An 18,793-nucleotide genomic window follows, 5' to 3' on the forward strand; every position below is an offset into this window, starting at 1 on the left:
TAACTTTAACTCCGCAAGTGTTGGAACATCCATTTGAAGACGTTTGTGTGATGATCGAATCATCGCTTGATATTGTCTGACTTTCTGATCCCTAGCGGTAACGTAACTGTTGTCTGCCTGACAGAATGCCTGCAAAGGTGAAGGTGCAGGTTGTATCTGCTCGAGATCTTCCGGTTATGGATCGCTCAAGTGACTTGGCTGATGCTTTTGCAGAGGTCAGAAATTTTTCTTCCAGTTAAGCATGACAGACCTTCCAACTTTCTGAAAAAGTAACACTTTTTTGACATCTGCATTCAATGATTTACGTAACTTCTTTGATTAATATTGCCGTTTAAGAAGTAAAAGTTCTGGGTTTTCGTATTTACAAAACAACAACACTGACTGGCTCGCAACTAGCTATCAGCATTAACCTATGCTTCAATGTTAACCGTTATGGCTTAATTACGCTTATGTGCTTTGTTGTATTCATAAGTAGCAGATTTAGCTGCTTTTAGGACGGACGCTGGAGGCGTAAAAGTCTTAGCGTTCAGATCTGCAAGCTTCAGTGTCATTATTGATGAAAGTGTTCCTTTAACCTGAAGGCTTGAATGCTCTGCCCGTTGGGAAACTGCCCGTTGGGAAACTACATGCATGACAGCGTGAGAAAGTGGTGTCTATGCGTGTGGGCGTGAGAAATATATCAAATGTGTGCGTCTCATGCAAAATGCGTAAGAGTTGGAAGGTCTGGCATGTTTAATATTGTAAAAAAAGAATCTTTAACATAATTAATCCTCTTATATATGTAACTCTTTAACCCCACTAATACTGCCTCGAATGCTCCGTCGCTGGTATTGTCAAATGCCACAACTGGTTAAGATTAAGACCATCAGATGTTACCCGGATCGGAGATAATTTGTTCAATCCATATGATTTTTACATTATCAGGTCAGGCTTGGCAACATCTTGTACAAGACAGATGTCTGTAAGAAGTCTCTAAATCCTAACTGGAATTCTGAGTGGTTCAGATTTGAGGTACGGATTTTGAAATCTGCATCGTCTGTCATTATATAAGGAGGGAGACATTGAAATCTATTTTTTTATCTTAAAAGTCTTTATAATTCTTCTAAATGATTAGGCTGATGATGAAGAGATTCAGGATGAACCATTGCAGATTAGGTAAGGAATTCAAGTTTGAGTAGCTAAGTATATATTAAACATTTTTATACACTTTTCAGAGATGCCAACCTCTGGAGATCTAAAATCTGGAGATTTTTTTCCATCGGGACTCACCACCCCCCTCCCACAATCAACCCACCCACTCCCCCTCTCCCTCCAAAAAAACTGTACCCACCCCCTGTCGCCCAGCAGCTCAATCATAATATACAAGACAAATCTACTACGGTAACCACTGAGCCTGCCACTGTGAATCTTAAATGGGAAATTTGCCGGAAAAGAGGGTGCTTATATATGTCAAGAATTTTATTGGTGAAAATGGAGATCCAATCAAGCAATTGGTTACATGGCCGTGACAACAAATGAAAATAAAGAAAGCCATTAGTTCTGTCAGCGTGTGGTTGACTCAGAGATGAAGAAATGCATAAAGAAACGATGAAACGAGTTTGAAAAAATCAAAATTCTTTTAACTTGGAGATGTGATTTGCACATACAATGGAGCAAAGTCTTTAAAAGGTTCAAAGTCGTTTTTATCCAGGAGATTTGTTGACCCGTTTGGGAGACCAGGAGATTCGTTCCGTATCCAGGAGAGGTGGCATAAGTCTCTTTCAAAGGAATAGCTTGGCATAATAAATTATCTGTGCTTAAAATAACAGATCTTACCAAAATAATTATTTTAATTTATTTTGAAAAGGATTATGGATCATGATACTGTTACTGCTCATGATGCTATCGGCAAGGTGAGAATTTCGTTCACGATTTATGATAAGCCTTTTACACGATACCGTAAAGACTCGCAGATAAGCTGCACTCGCAGATAAGCCGCACCCCGAGTTTAGCAACTCAAATTTTGGAAAAAAAGTTTTTCATGAAAAAAAAACTCGAAAGAAATCCAAAGTCGAGACCATGAAGTGTTCTGTCTTCATCCAAGGCAAACTTGCCAACAATGGATCGAAAAATACTTTAAAGTCTTACCCGTAATTTTAGCTCTTTAGTAGAATAAACATCATGTCCACCACTTATGGTCTCGCAGATAAGCCGCACCTACGATTTTGATCGCAAATTTTTGGAAAAAAGGTGCGGCTTATCTGCGAGTCTTTACGGTAATTGTATTGCTGGTAGTTAAGTGCTACCATGCGATGAAATAGCCAGGATTTTTTTCCTTTTAATTGGAATGTATATAATCAGATGTCATTCCTTGAAATCAATGCAAGAAGACCCTCAATTCATTAATAATTATATTATTATTCAAGTTTGATGACATTGTTGCATTAACTTTATTGATTGCAGTGCTACTGTTTTCCCAAGTCCAAAAGGACAATATGCCAGATAATTTGCCATTGTCGATTAGAATCGACTCTGCTCACGTCAACATCCTCTTGTTGTAATAGCCAATCGGAAATGCTCATTTTGAGAAATAAACCTGAGTCTGTTTGCTAGAAAGTTATAGACAATGCTTACTTTTCTTTGTGTCAGGATCTTGCATAATTGGTCACCCTCTGAAATTATTATTTTCTTTCTTCAGGTTAACATTAGTCTAGGACCACTTCTTACTCATGATCCACCTGGCAGTATTGATGGATGGTTTCCAATATATGACACAATGCATGGTACAGTATGTCTGGTTGTTGGCTCATTTGATTGAGCATCAGTCAAGCGTTCTCCGACGAGCGGATTAAAGAGTTCATTATAATTGCAAATTTGATTTCAGGAATCATTTCAACAATCTGGTTGTCGGATGAATGATGCAAAATTCAAATCAATCCTCAGTTCAAAACTTGAATTTTGATTGGAATATTGCTGGCTTCCAGTGCCAGGCGGGTATGAGAATTTGACAGGTGTACCAATTTGCATAATCTGCCGAGGTCATAACAAGCGTGTGATAATGAACTCATTAATCCGCTCGTCAGAGGAACGCTTGAGCTGTTTTGACTTTAAGGTTTCAGGAGGTCCTGAGTTTGATGATCTCGCTGGACCATTACACTCAATTTATTTAAATAACTGAGGAGGCAGTGCTGCCTTTCATTTGTAATTATAATACATCCTCAAATAGTCAGACTTTCAAGTCTTCTCGTATAACGGCAATAACTGACTAGGCCCTCAGATTCACAACCCCTGTTCTTAAACTCTGTGGGACATGGAAAATCCCATGCACCATTTGATAAAAGCAGCTGGGCACAGAGTTCCCGGTGTTGTGTTCTGGCTTGAATGTGTCCCCAATTTGAATTAGTGCCATAAGGCACTATTACACCTTGACATGTAAATTATTGATTGATAAACTAGATCTAATCAGCTAACTCAATGTTGTACCCAATTCTTGATGAAACTCTTTGGGAATAAAACGTTTTGTTCCAGGTACAACATGTATTTCCATTATCATTTAATATGAATGCGACATTATCATCCAAATACAATACACAAAGAATCTTTAGTTAATCCTGCGAGATTTGAATTGGGTACAACATTGAGTTAGTCCATTTGGTCTATTGATTGATTGATGATGATTAATATGAACAATGCAAACTCTCTATGGTACACCATATACTAATTGTAGGCAGTTTTAAAGATGAAGGATATACTTGCTCCCTGAATTAACTTGAAAGCTTAAAATGCCAGGTTAGACATTGAAAAATGCTGTCAGAGTTAGCATTATGGCCACAGACACACCCAACACAACCACAAACATAGGACAACTTTAAGGATAATAAGTTAGAATAGGAATTAACTTTGTAGAGTTCCTTCTGGTCAATGGAGTTATGTAGTATGGTTAAAAAAACATAAACAAAGAAACGAAGGGGCTAATTGCTCAATAGTTTTTAACTTTGACTTTATACTTAGTCAGTTTTCTGGACCGAGTGAGGACAATGTGTAAGCCAGTGAGTCATGCAAGTCATGCGAGCCATGGTTACAACCCATGTGAGCTAATTTGCGAGTCAACATGCATCAACAATCGTTTTAAAATTGGTGCTTAGACTTAAATGGAAGACTCGCTATGTCTAGGCTTGCATGACTTGCTGGCTCACAGAAAGTCCAGTCCCTTCTGGATCCAGTTAAGCTAATTCTCTTAGAGTTCAGAATAAACTGTGATCACATAGTTTCATCCACTTTGGCCAAATGTTTTTACTTATCTCTCCGTCTAACAATCACTTTATTTCCATTTTCCATATCTTTATCCATATGAGCAGTCTGGATTATATTTTTTGCCTCAACAGGTATTCGTGGTGAAGTGAAGGTCATAGTTAAAGTGGATTACTTCATAGATTCTAACAAGTTTAGGCAGAGTTCCTGTGGAGTACAGTTTTTTTACAGTAAGATATGACCTTTGCATTCCTGTCCTTTGAGGAAGTTTAAATGCTCCAATTTGGACTGTGAGATTTAAAGCAACCTCTGGATTGTTTTAACTACATGTAGGAAGCCCAAAAACTTCCAGTTCTTCTGGGCAGCATCAGAAATTTGAAACAAAAGTGGTCAACTGCCAATGGTTACAAAAATTGATATTTACTAAATTTTTATGCCAAGTTGAAGTAGAAATTATACTGGTGATGAAAACATACGGCTTAATAGTTATTATAATTATTATAATATTGTTGTGCTGTAGCATGTTCTGTCCCATTTGGTCACAAAGCACTTGTCATTCATGGATTTGTGGAAGAGCTTGTAGTTAATGATGATCCCGAATACCAGTGGATTGACAAGATTAGAACTCCAAGGTCCTCTAATGAAGCACGACAGAGACTCTTCACCAAGCTTACAGGTATTTTACACTACTTGCAAAATCTTCTCATTTACACTGAGCAAAGTGTTTTTAATAATTCTCCTAAAGAAAATTAGTCCAGAAACCATCAAAGCTGAATTTTTACAAGCTAACAGATGACTTCAAGTAGTTCTTCAGTCTACAATCAGGATCGAAAAGCATTTATTGTTCAGTAAAATCCAGCAGAATTTTTGCTCATGAAAAACTGAATGTTATTAATTATTCATTTGGGTTGACGGTGCAACACTGTTGCTAGCAGTGGATATGTATTCTGAGATAAAGCATGCTGTTTTAACCAATCAGAGTGCAGGTTATATCAAAACTTTTCACTGTATTACAAACTAAGTTAACGCCCAAGTCGCCAGTGGAGGGTAGGTGCCCAAGAAGCCTGCGGGCTGCAACCACAGTCACATCCCCAAGGCGCTAGAACACCCGACTGGCCTGCCCAACCCGCAACCAAGCCACGAGCCCCCCGCGCCAGGCCCCCCTAAGGCACCCGTCACACTTGAGCCAGATAGCTCAGTGGAAACAAAAATAAAAATAAAAATAAATAAAGAAATAAATAAAGAAAGAAAATACAAAAAAAAAAAAGAAAACATAAAAAAAGAAGAACACAAAAAAAAAGAATACAAAAAAAAAAAAAAAAAAACCAAAAAAAAAGAGGGGGGGGGGGATAGGGAGGGAACGCCGAGAACCACTAAACTCCTAATCCAACTCACAATGCCACGCCAACAGAGCAACAAACACGCTGCAAACACATGGGTCAACAACGCATGCACTAACCAAGAATACCGCTGGACAATGTCAGCCCCAGGGCTCCCACAACCTAAAGAGTGCTGCAAACGCTACAAAAACGCATCAAACGCTAACAAACGCCTGCAAAAACACTACTGGCTGGACTAGCTCCTGTTCGTAAACCATGTAACTATAACAAACGCTACAGAACGCACCAAAACGCTCAACAAACGCTAACAGACGGCTAAGACACTAACAAGCGCCTGCAAAACACTACAGACCAGACTAGCTCCTAGTCGTTAACTAGAAAGGAGCATGAATACAGAAATGAAAGAAGATTACATTACAAGAACCTATGAAGCTTTAGAAAATCAAACCTCATGTTGTACTGTGGCAGCAAATGTGATTTTTCTTTGTACAATGTATTTTTACCGGTATTTTGTGCATTTGATTAACCACAATCTTAGGCATCTAGTAGACATACATGTATTTCAATTAGTGGTCCACTAGATGATTATTATTACAAATCTATGAAGAAAAGTGACTAACAAAGGTCATGCATTAAGTCACAGTAATTATTATTGCAATATCTCTTACACCAAACAGGAGAACTCCAACGAAAGATTGGTCTTAAAGTGTTGGATACTGGAGGAAATGCAGTAATTGGGTAAATTGTTACTTTGTACTCATCAAAGGAGGAAAGAAAGAATACATGTAGATTTATTAAATATTACAATGCATGCAAGCTGTATTGAAATGTACCAGCTATAAGTGGTTTGCAACTTAATAACCTCTAGAGACACAGAAAACAGTCTATGGTAAATCATTCAAATGCTGCGTGATGCGTAAAAGAGTGCCAACATGGTGGCCATAACGTTACCAGCATAGTCATAGATATAACTTGAAGGACATCTGAATTATTTAGTTATTAAGTATGGCTAGGCTAATATGGCAAGTCATTGTAAATGGTGTTAGTGCAAGTCTCCCTCGAGTATTTTAATCTTGCTTGTGAAATGAATGTGTGATATGGTAAGTTAATTTCTGCAGTATTTCTAATTTGTCATTTTCTGTAATTTTGATACAAAATATAAATGGCGTCATCATTTTAACTTTACGTGTTGGGATTCCTTGGGCCCGCGTGCATGTGACTCTACTGTGATCCCATTGGCTGTCACCCTCATGAATCATTAATGAATTTTAGAAAGGATGCTAATATAAATGGCATCAATCTGGTCTACTGTTTATATGTTTCAGACTTTTATACATGTACTTGTTAGGGTAATACTAAAGCCCTCTTAAACATAATAGGAAAGATAATGATGGTTAATGCCCTTCAGCCAATAAGGCTATTAATTTTCTAGACACATAAAAACTAACAAGAGGTGACATCAATGATATCTCTGCTACAGGAACCATTTGGAGTTGTAATGAATCCAGTCACAATGCGGCTGCCATCTCCTTTACAATATCGTAGCCTTTAAGTGCTGATTGGGTCCTGTTAAACCCTTTTTCTTTCTCTGGTGATAAAAAACTTACTACCCTTTTACTTCCTTTAACTAGTTATCGGCAGTGTTTTGACTTGGAGGGTGAATATGGCATAGTTGTTAGAGGCATTGGTACTGCTGTCACTCTAGCCAATGTTCTCGCCGCTCCAAGCAGCTCTCATCCTTCTACACCAATTCATATGCTGACGTCATCTGGGGAAATTGCCTCTGGAAGCCTCGAAACTGGGTAAAGATGATTTTGTCGTGTTGAGTAAAAGAAGGGTACAGTTAAATATTGTAAAATAGAAAATAGCTCTTACAAAGCGAAGTTGAGGTGCTGTTTTTTTTCTCTACATTGTTTTTTTGCAACTTAAGTCTGTACCACTAACTCCTGAATTGCCCTCCATTGACAAGTAAAATTGTCTGGTGTTAGAGTAAAATCTATTAGCTTTCATTCCAGGGGTCAATGGTTTAGAAACAATAGTTACAGGAAAAAAATGATTTACTTTCGCAGATCAAATGACATACACCATTTTGAAATATCAAAGCCAAGATATCCACATTTTGCTAGAGAGAATAGTACACGCCAAGGGGAATCTCTGCCCTCATCTTTACAAATTACATGTGGGTTGCCATAGAATTTCATGAACATAGGTTGTAAGATCAGGGACCCTTGGTGTATAGTTGTTATGTAAAAAAAATTGAAAATGTAACCATATACCAATGTGATTATGTGACGACCTTGAGTACCACTTTGTTGAACCAGCGTGACTTCAGGATTACCCTGCGAGCAGAGTCTCTTTCGATCTTCCTAGATAAGTCGGGAAGAGGAAAGTAGACTCTGCTCGCCGCCTCCACATTTTGTATTGAGCATGCGTTAAAAATTGAAAATTTATGTATCCGGTGTCAGTCACGCGTGACCAGTAGCCACAAAACGAAGAAGAAGAAGTCGGAATATTTTCGAACAACTCCGGCAAACACACGACAATCAAGGAATCATTTCATTGGAAACTCAAGATAGTCCATATATCTTAAAAATGCCATTTTATTTTTTTACTGAAAAATATATAGGTTTCTGTCAGGCTAGTTTCTGTAACCGACACATATAGGAAAAACTCATGGGAATTCTAACAGTTAAAATTGCCACGCTGTTGTAAATTTCAAAATATTGATGACGCGTGGCGACTGATCATGCGCAAAAATAAAAAAAAAAACAGGTTTGACAAGTCGAAACTGGACTGACTCATCCAATTCTTTGGATGAGCGGCAAATCAAATAATGTGGAGGCGGCGAGCAGAGTGTACTTTCCTCTTCCCGACTTATCTAGGAAGATCGAAAGAGACTCTGCTCGCAGGGTACTTCAGGATGGTGCTTTGTATGAGAATTTGTGCAACCACGAATTACATGTATTGCAAGCGAACTAGCACTTCAATGTGTCATAAATATATGCTGTAAGCTAATTGTTTTTCTCCCTGAACTGCTTTTCTTAGGTTTCATTTCCCAGAAGCACCTCAAAACATGCAAGTCTCAGCCAGTAAACCCATTGCACCAATCTCCAGAAGACGTGTGTCATCGTCAGACTCAGATCCTGGCTCAGAATCACCTCCAAAAGGTACCGGTAGTCATCATCTCTATGACAATGTTCTGAATCATAAACAACTCACTTTTTGTGGCATGTGGTATGTTATCGTCATCTTCTTTGATTCCCCAAACTTGGACCTTACAACTCACATTTCCCTTCTGAGTTGGCATTTCTCTCAGACTGTCTATGTTTTTAATGGTCAAGCGAGGTCACCTTTTGACCAAGTTGACAATCGTGTGCCATGTCTCCGATTTCGTGTATTTTCCAGCTGCAAAAATTAATATTATCATAGCAATTGTAAAAAGCTACATGTAGGTCTGTGACAATGATTACTCTAACTAGGGATGCTACTTGTTTGCCACCAGTTATAAATAGGCACTTGTCACCATCATCGTCATCATCACCATTATTATAATCTTCATCTTCATTGCATGTAATCGTCATTATCAAGGATATTAGTGAGTTTAACAAACGACGACGGCTACGGCTACGGCTACGGCAACGACAATGCCAAAGAGCATGGCTATACCTCTCAAGTCAAATACGTTTTCCGATTGGAGGAGAACGTGTCACGTGTCATGGGTCAAAACTCACTAACTCTCTAGGGCGAACAAAACTCACAAACTCCCTAGGAAAACAATGACTTGAAATTTCGACTCGCACGTGATCAGGTCGTGCACCTTTGAAACAGCGGCAAATTCCGTGTAAAAATCCGTGTATTGTTCTACTTTGAGTTGGAGGTATAACAAAACACTTAATGACTGGCCCCACGAGAAACTGTGAGTTTTGTTTCCCCTCACCCCTTAATGTTCCCCTTGGTTTCGCCTCGGGGAACATTGAGGGTCTCGGGGAAACAAAACCAGTCATTAATAATAAGAACCAAAATGATCGTGATACACGAGCGGCACACATTTTTGAATATTTATCTTCCGTACTCGTCAAGACTACTACGTGAAATGGCCAAATTTAAGGTTTTGACGAGAACGTGCAAACTACAGTGAATCTTTCAGTCTTACTCTTTACTTCAAATTTGTCCGCACCAATCCAGTTATACGACACTTCGCCCATATTGTACAATATAAATGAGATGGACTAATCATGAAATACTTAAAATAGCTCAAACTAATATTCTGAAGTGACGCTTTCGTCACCGTAGCCGTTGTGGTGTCTTAAACTCCCTATTAGGGAGCTTAAGCAACGACAACGGCGACGGCAACCAGAACGTCACAAATTTGCATATTTAATGGACGAAAATAATAGAGCTTTGCACGCCCTGCACGGGCGTTTTTCACTTTTGTCCATTTCTTTGCCTTCGTCAGCAAAACAGCAACGTGAAATAGACAAATTTGAGGTGTTATCAAGAACGTCAGCACTTGAGGATAAATTTTCATTTTCTCCCCTAAATAAGCGCCGTTCAGACGAGTGTCATCTTTGAGGAACTACCACACACATGTTATATTAAAAAGGTTGCAATAAGTCACGAAGCGATTAAAATAACGCGAAATTATATTTTAAGATGACGTTCTCTTTGCCGTCGCCGTTGTCGTTGCTTAAGCGCCCTGATGATCATAGGGAAGTTAAGCAACGACGACAGCGACGGCAACGAGAACGTCATCTCAAAATATAAATTCGCGTTATTGTAATCACTTCGTGACTATTTCAACCTTTTTAATAACAAGGGTGTGGTAGTTTCTCAAGAATGACACTGGTCGGAACGGCACGTCCTTTGATAAAACCTCGAATTTGGCAAAAGTGACAAAAAAGGAAAAAACGCACGTGCAGGGCGTGCAAACCTATTGTTTTTGTTCACTAAATATGCAAATTTGTGACGTTCTCGTTGCCGTCGCCGTTGGCTGACTCAGTAGGGAGCTTACGAAACGACGACGCCGACGGCAACGACGACGCTACAAAACAATAGGTTTAGTGAGCAAAAACAATGGCTCTGCACGCTCTGCACGTGCGTTTTACATTTTGGTACATTTCTTTGCCGTCATCTCCTAAATGACGACGTGAAATAACCAAATTTAAGGTTCTGTGGAGGACGTTAGCACATGAAGATGAATTTTCAGTTCTCTCTCTACGCTTCCAACCCACTCATACCAGTTTAATTCCTCGACAGTTACTACACATTTTTAACGCGAAACGACATGAAATAGTTTCGTAGTGATATGGATAACGCGAACTCCTATTTTTAAATAAAGTCCTCGTAGCCGTCGCCGTCCTCGTTTCGTAAGCTCCCTAGTACGTTGAGCATCGGGAGGTTGTGAGTTCAACTCCGGCCGGACCAACACTCAGGGTTTTTAAATAACTGAGGAGAAATTGCTGCCTTTTTAATGACATCTGCAAATGGTTAGACGTTCAAGTCACCTCGGATAAGAACGATAAGCCGAAGGCCCCGTCTCACAGCCATTGTTCATAAAGTCTATAGGGAATTTAAGAAACCACGACGGCTACGGCGACGAAGACGTCACTTCAAAATATAAGTTTGAGCTATTTTAGGTATTTCATGATTATTCCATCTTGTTTATATTGTGCAATATGGGCGAAGTGTCCTATAACTGGATTGGTACGGACGGATTTGAAGTAAAGAGTAAGACTGAAAGATTCACTGTAGTTTGTCCACGTTGTCGTCAAAACCTTAAATTTGGTCATTTCACGTAGTAGTTTTGACGAGCACGGGATAGAAATGTTAAAAAATGCGTGCCGCACGTGCAGCACGATCATTTTGGTCATTTTAACCAATAATATTACTGCTTTTTGGCGTTGTCGTTGCCGTAGCCGTCGTCGTTTCTTAAACTCCCTTGTGTCACCTTAAAAATCCCACTCACTATTCGAAAAGAGTAGGGCATGTAGTTCTCGGTGTTGTGGTCTGGCCTTTCCGTCAGCAATGTGGTCTGCTCGGCGTAAACTTCTGAATGGACTACTCATCGATCAGACCACACAACAGCAACGGACGCTTGTCAAATTGAAGGAGTTCAAGTGCTGAAACTGGTAGAATACCATAACGTGATGCGATATAATCGTTCTGGGGATTTCTTCCTCGGGAGGACTATTGTTGTTGTTTCCCTTTTTGTTGCTGTTTTTTTTTTAGATCGCGTCGCTTTGCTCACAAGTAGTGCTGGGGTGGAGAGCGGAAGTGGAAGTACGGGTGGAACATCCTTCTCTAAGCCTAAAGGAGCCTGGCAAGTCGCGCAGAAGCTAAAGACCGTGGACGACATGGTAAAGGTCTGGAGTGTTTTTACACGTGTAGATTAAATAACAAGACATTCAGGCATGTCATGTCCGTTTGTTTAATTAATTCGGAGCTCCACTCACCAGGAGGTGGTTTTCATGGAAAGCTTGCATTCTGATCGAATAGGAATTTAGAGATGTTTGTTTTTGCGTAGAGAAAAAAACGTATCCAAGCGGAGAAAAGAACGAACAACAAAGTCAACCCACATATTGCCTCGGTCCGGGAGACCGAACCCTGGCCACATTGGTGTGAGGCGAGTGCTATCACCACGGCGCCATCCCTTTTAATGTGACATCATTCTTCAGTTTTTGACGAACTCAATGAACAGGGCATACATCCGGATAGATTGACGGTGTCATCCGGTTTTGTGCATATTGTATAAGCAACTAGTTTAACATCATAATTCAGTTAAGTGAAATGCGAGTGTTAATTTCTTCAATTTGTAAAATAAACCGTACGCTTCTTATGATACTGTCATCGTCGTATTCACATCCCTATATGCAAGTTACAGCAGCACTTCACTTCTCAATAAGAGCCTTGGTTACACACTTATTTAATTGTTTGTGTTTTCAGGAGTTTCCATTTTTTACCATCACAAAGTTCCCAGCTGGGTTCTTGAGACACATTGGTGGTGTCGTAACTGCAAGATCGGTAAAACTGCTCGACAAAATCAACCATCCAGGTACTGCAGTACATGTGATGCAAGCGTACTTGAGTAAACTTTCCCTTGTATTGCATATAATTATATTACACATGAAAACATTTCCCCGTTCTGTTTGGCTAAGAGAAATACAGCTACTTTGGAAATCATGTGATAATTTTCTTAGATGAGCCAGAAACGAGGGATGCTTGGTGGAGTGAGGTCAGAATGGAGATTCGATCGCATGCCCGAGCACTTGGCTGCCATGCGGTTATAGGATACTATGAAATTACGAGCATATGGTAAGCCAAATTCTCTGCTTGAAATATCATCATCGACAACGTCATTATTCTTAATGTGTCTATCACCTCAACAAACGTTTCTACTTTATTTATTTTTCGAAATCGCGCCAAATAAAGTATGTAGTTTTTAAAACCTTTATATTGAAGACTCGCTTTTTTATTCGCTTTAAAAAACGAGGAAAAGTGGTATAGTTTGATCTATGACCGATTGATGAAGGGGAATGGGTCGATACCAGGTTGACGTCACAAATTACTTTGCATTGCTGTTTTCAAAGAAATATCACAATGAAAAGCAGTCTATGACGTCAACAGGGTATTAAACCCATTCTTCTAGCGCGGTCGTGGATAAAATTTCAATAGCCCATTTCCGAGTTGCTGCATGCCTCAGTTTCAAAGCGAGTCCTGGTGCACAACCATTCAAATAAAAATGAGTTGCGTATTCTTATGCAAATCAAACTCATTTCCCTTACAATAGTCAGTGAGCACCAAGACTCACTTCGAAACCGAGACAAACAGCAACTCGGAAATGGCCCATTGGTTTTCCACTTTTTAGAAGCCTCTAAAACAGTGGCTTTGAAGGAGAGAGTTTAGCGAACCAAAAAGTTAGTGTTAGACAAGAGCAGAGCATTGTTGAGCGAAAAGTTTTTTTAAAGTGATATTCACTTAAAGTCTTCAATTGCCACTATGACCAAAAATCAATTCCTTTTTCTCTTTGGATTTCAGAACTATGTTAACTACACACTAAGTGTTGAAGTTTTAAGCCTTGATTTAAAAAAGACACCTGTTTACTTTAACCGGAATTTTCTTATTTAATGCTCCGGCAGTACTACCTTTAAAATCTTGAGAGAGCTGGATCGAGGAGAAAATGACGTCAAGAATGTTCAAGAATGCGATGCGTGTTCGTTGCTGAATTAATATGCAGCAGGGGAGTTTGGGGCTTTCAGACTTTTAAAACTCACATTTTGCATATATAATAACCTGCATTTACTTGCTTGCTGAAATTTTAAGCTAGAGACTGAATGACGTCACTTTTCCCTGGATCCAGCCCGCTAAGGTCCAATCGGTCAGTTGTGATCGTGAGTAATGGCGGACTGTGAAACCCAAAACTTACGATCAAAGTAAACAGCCTTTGGATAAAAGTCAAAGCTTAAAATGTTGCCAGTCAAATACGTTTTCAAAATCTGAAGAAAAAAAAAGAGGTGAATTTTTGATTGTAGTACCACTTTAAAACTTCCCTAGTTAACCCTAACCCTATATTAAAAAAAAAAAAAAAAACGAAAACAAGAAAATGTGGTGTTGCATTGGTGGGGACCAAGGGCTATCGCACGAAACATCAGTTCAAAATTTTCCCTTACGGTGGTTAATTTACCTTTCCAGCTCGTTTGATGAAACCAACTTTCGTATATACGAAAAAAGGCTTTTTTTTCTTTTAGCGACGAGCTCATCGTGTTGTCAGCCTCGGGTACAGCAGCGTGTATTGACCTTCAACTGGCGGCAACTGCAGCCGAAGTCACTGGAGCTCCGCAAGGAATTCTCAGTATGTATTTGTCTGTTTTACTCGTTTAATCTGCCGTCTATCGATAGAGTTGCGAGAAGAACATCAATTATTAAAGAGGCGGTGATTCTGTGGTGACTAACAGGAACTCAGAGATTAATTTGAACCCACGATCCTTAAGATCTAACGAGCAAGTATTATCCGTGCGCTTCTGCTAGAACTGCATCACACAGCCACGTAGTGAAATCAGTACATTTTTAACATTTTTGACCTAACTGCAATGCGCAGGCGCATAAACATTAAAAATAACCGATGAAAGAGCCGTAAGTCCATTACACCATTCAGGGACAGTTACTGTAAAAGGCTGAGTAAGATACTGGAATTGGGGATGGAAAAAGTGGAAGGGTTGGTTGACCCTTCGGGGCGTCCAGAATTCTTCATATCATGCGAAAGGGTGATTTGCCTCATGGGTGATTTATTGTTTATCGGAAATGTCGTGGGTCGCTCACGGGTGATCCGGTTTAAGTCATCGTTCCGGCAGAGACAAGACCGGCCATTTCCTTTTTTAATTTTCAATTTTTTGTTGGGCAGCACCTTTGATAGAAAAAGGTGCAACCGTGACAGGGTCACCAAAGACCTCAGAGCCATTGGAACCGGTTACTGTACATGTAGATGTCACTGAAGACGATGGGTAAGTGAAGAAACCATGCAACTATTTTTTGATTATTGCAGTTGTCAGAGAAAATTCTTAGATGTGCAGCTATTTGCTGGTTTGCGTCTCACGTCATGGTGGCCATGTTTGTTGACAAGAACAACAACCTGTCTCTCCTCTGGGGACTGAACTTTATTATTCTGCAAATTCTGCGAAAAGAAATTGTATTGTATTGTATTGCCATCCAACATGGCCGCCTTGTCACGTGGGTGAAAACCAAGAATGGCGTGTTTTTCTTTGTTTGATTGCAAAACGTTGAAAGCTTGTGAATTTTTCACGTATCCAGGACCTCACCAGTTGAAGACGTCACTGCCAGTTCACCAATCCCTGGATGTTCAGTCTGCCACATTCCTTACTCGGAGATCGAACTACCTTTCCCCATTCTCCTCAGTAAATGCCAAGTTTGCAGGTAAAACTGCGCGTTGGAAACGAGGTTTGGTAATTTGTTTTCAAATTCAGTTTTGTTTGCTATTCCAGACTTTGTAATTCCGATATTATCCTCATTGAATATTATGAATTGTTTTCGTTCCCTATTTGTCTTCAGGTATAAAAAGGTTCCAGATGTGATATTTTCCACGACCGAACCTCCGGCTGAATCTCCTATTGTCGGAAGGGGCTGTCTTCTTCAGGCTCGGTATCTATATGCTTAACATTTTAACGAAACGGACTTTGCTTTCTGAAATGTATTCGTCCGTTTTGCCCCTAAAATTCGTAGAGAAAGGTCTTAGCCTTACACTTCAAAAATGAAAGAAGAAGGAAACACTCAATTCAATTCAGTTCAATTTATTTCCGCTTGACGTGGTTACTTAATTTAGTTACAAATGTTTATAGTTGTCAATGATGTCTCTGTTTTATTAAGTAAAAGTTCTTGAGCATGGTGGCCAAATAAACCATTCGGTTTCCTTGTTGGTTCCCATGTTACCTATTGATGTTACATTTGATACAGGTGAGGAAACAGAAAGAGCGTGGAAACATCATAGTAGAACATGGTTAAAAAGAATAATTGTAGCAAAGTGAAATATAGTAGAGGTACGGCGGACAAGTTCCAGAAAGGAAGGGAGTTTTGTATACAGAGCGAGAGATAGTGCTTAATCATGTTCAAGAGACCAGTTGTTTTGAGTATTGCTTAGAGAGTAAGTAAGAGCACCCTTTTTTCCCTGAAGCAAAGTCGCCTTTTCCCTTCTCTCGACATCTCGAAATAAGGGAAACTAAGGAGATCGCTAGCTCTGTTAGAAGGGAGACCTCTTTCACTTTTTTATCGCAATCCTTTTGAAAAATGGATCAGCACAATCACTTTTGGGTCCTTTAACTTTGCTTCTGTCTCTTTGCAGTGTTTGCAGAACCAAAAAGAAAGAAAAAGGCGAAGCAAATGCCGATGTTGTCAGCAATGTGAGTTTTTTCAAAACTTTACTTTAAAGCAGACTGAAATTATAGTAATCAGGCTCTTCAATCGTTATCGTTAGAGAACTTGCAGGGACGGATCCAAGATTTTTCTTAATCGGGGATGCACTACTAAGGAATAGCGTAGCTGTCTGATGACGTTTTTTTTTGCAGAATATAAGTGCGGCTCATCTCGGAGGGGGGAGGGGGGGTTGGGTGTGCACCCCCTGCTCCCTCCCCCTAAATCTGCCCCTGACTTGAGTAACTACCAAGGCATCGGGAACCCCAACATCAAAAGTTTGCTCATCTTGCCATTGTTTAACACTCTTAATCTTTGGCAGATTTTGCCGTTTCTTGAGTACGACCTTCACCAACAACTGCTCAACAAACTGAAGGTAAATTTAAAATATAGAGTGCCTAGTGAATATGTATTTATTCCTTCCTCACGAGCGTGTTCTCCAAGCTATTTTCACCATCAATTAATCCAAATTTACAAATCTTCGATTTTTCTCTCAAAGCTGAGCATTCGTGGTCAACGGGGAGTGTTTGGTGAGGGGATTGGTAAGGTTAAAAATGACTAAGACGCTAAGCGAGTCAGGGAGCCAGGCTAAATAGTAAAAGCATTCTATTGGCGAATCGGAGGCGTGCTAACAAAAACACACAATCTGAAAAACAACAAGGGTGCAGAAAAGCTTGTGGTCAGCCGTATTCCTTGATCGTGTCTTCTTTAAGTAGTCTAAGGCTGGAGGATTTGATGGATTCGTTGATTGAATTTCAATCTCCTGGTCCGTGGATTATCCGCATCTTTTATAAGTTTAGTTTCTGACAATACGATTCAAGGAAATGACCAGCTTAGTTTCGACAACATCATGAAGAAAGCAGTCACGATTGTCAGAGCGGCCTCTTACAATGCAGATTTAGAATTTGATGCAGAATTTAGAATTTGATGAGCATTCAATGATACCATAACAACTATGAAGGTCGTGAGTGAGAATGATAATTGAAATCAAATACATACATAATTAATCACTCCCCATATGGGCTTTTTAGATCCAGTGAAACGTAATGTAAGAAACAACAGAACCGAACAACAACTTTTAAGAATCCCAGAATCCCATCTGGCCGGGGACAAACAAACCAGTTGGCTATTTACGAGTGTAGCGGAGAAGTTGAACCAGGGACTAACAGCATTAAATTTCAACGAGTCGGTCAGAGCGGGTCTTGAATCTGGGATGTCCGGATTTCAACGCAAGCGACCCAAACTCTGGGATGCATTGTCTTCCTATCAGTAATCACGTGAAAGTCAATACCAGAATTTGCATAATGAGAAATGTTAGAGATAGGCGAGGAGATGGTGAATTTGTTAATTCTGTGACCTCCAGCTTAAACTCGGATGATTTTTGGTCTTTTGTCTGTTTTGCGTGACTAGCGCCTGAGTGATTTTTAGGTTTTTGTTTATTACGTACAACACTGCCGCTCATGTTGTAAACATTACATATTTGAAGCCTTAATAACGGTTATATTATTAGGTGCGGTTACACTCACCATGGTAAATGCCATTTCCCATGGTAAATTATCCCACGGTGCCTCACACTTGGGTTTTAGTATACCGTGTTAACTAGGGGTCACACGTTACCAAGATTACCGAGGTAAAACGAAATCTCACGCAATTCATTGGCGGGAAATTTAATCACAACTTCATCAGCATAGCGATTGGCCCTTGTACCTCGGGCATCAAAGCACCCTTCCAACTTCCCACGTTAAATGTCATGGGCGCTTCCACTGATCTTTTTGACGTATCCATGGATATTTAACACGGGAAATTTACCTCGGGAAGCGTCGGTCACACTACTAAATACAGTTTCCCGTGGTAAAAAGGCAATTTACCACGGTAAAAGTGCCCCGTGTAACCGCACCTATTGTTAGCGATGTTTTCCACCTTTCTTTTTTTGTTCAAAAGCAAAACTATTGTCAAATACTTGTGAAATGTTCGTGGCTAGTCTGACGATTCGTTTCGTCTCGCCCAAGAGACTCTTCAGAGACCTTTGGAATTCAAAGGCAAACTCGTTGAGCATCGCGCCCAAAGTCCCGTTCGCAAATTCTAGATGTGTTGACAGTCTGGCCCTCTATCGCAAAAGGATTCCCAACCGTGTAAGCACGAGTCGTTTGTAATAGCACAAAGCCACTGCTTTTTAAGGCGATTTGTGTAAATACGAGACTTGATCTTTTTCTTTTTTTCCGTATGCTTCAGTGCCGGAATGTCTATATTGTTTAGATAACTATGATGATAACATTCAAGAGAGGGTTAAAATTCAAATTTGCTTA

The 18,793-nt window shown here is 39.8% G+C and overlaps 1 protein-coding gene across 4 annotated transcripts in view; it reads left to right on the plus strand.

The window, feature by feature from the left end:
• The first annotated feature begins 78 nt into the window (after positions 1-78).
• LOC137970895 (C2 domain-containing protein 5-like) overlaps positions 79-18,793 on the plus strand; it is a 42,089-nt gene continuing 23,374 nt past the window's right edge. For 3 of the 4 annotated variants that reach the window (XM_068817534.1, XM_068817537.1, XM_068817536.1), the window contains exons 1-19: positions 79-215; positions 925-1,011; positions 1,115-1,155; positions 1,847-1,892; positions 2,678-2,762; positions 4,365-4,460; positions 4,751-4,906; positions 6,248-6,308; positions 7,202-7,372; positions 8,616-8,737; positions 11,799-11,932; positions 12,513-12,621; positions 12,767-12,881; positions 14,315-14,418; positions 14,968-15,067; positions 15,375-15,497; positions 15,633-15,722; positions 16,420-16,477; positions 16,810-16,863. In XM_068817534.1, the coding sequence (XP_068673635.1) occupies positions 126-215; positions 925-1,011; positions 1,115-1,155; positions 1,847-1,892; positions 2,678-2,762; positions 4,365-4,460; positions 4,751-4,906; positions 6,248-6,308; positions 7,202-7,372; positions 8,616-8,737; positions 11,799-11,932; positions 12,513-12,621; positions 12,767-12,881; positions 14,315-14,418; positions 14,968-15,067; positions 15,375-15,497; positions 15,633-15,722; positions 16,420-16,477; positions 16,810-16,863 (1,842 nt within the window). In that variant the 5' untranslated portion in view covers positions 79-125. The remainder of the gene's footprint in view (positions 216-924; positions 1,012-1,114; positions 1,156-1,846; positions 1,893-2,677; positions 2,763-4,364; positions 4,461-4,750; positions 4,907-6,247; positions 6,309-7,201; positions 7,373-8,615; positions 8,738-11,798; positions 11,933-12,512; positions 12,622-12,766; positions 12,882-14,314; positions 14,419-14,967; positions 15,068-15,374; positions 15,498-15,632; positions 15,723-16,419; positions 16,478-16,809; positions 16,864-18,793) is intronic. The other variant, XM_068817535.1, reaches the window with a different exon arrangement.

The sequence above is a fragment of the Montipora foliosa genome, chromosome 9 (assembly GCF_036669935.1).
Source record: "Montipora foliosa isolate CH-2021 chromosome 9, ASM3666993v2, whole genome shotgun sequence".
In the NCBI taxonomy this organism is placed as follows: domain Eukaryota; kingdom Metazoa; phylum Cnidaria; class Anthozoa; order Scleractinia; family Acroporidae; genus Montipora; species Montipora foliosa.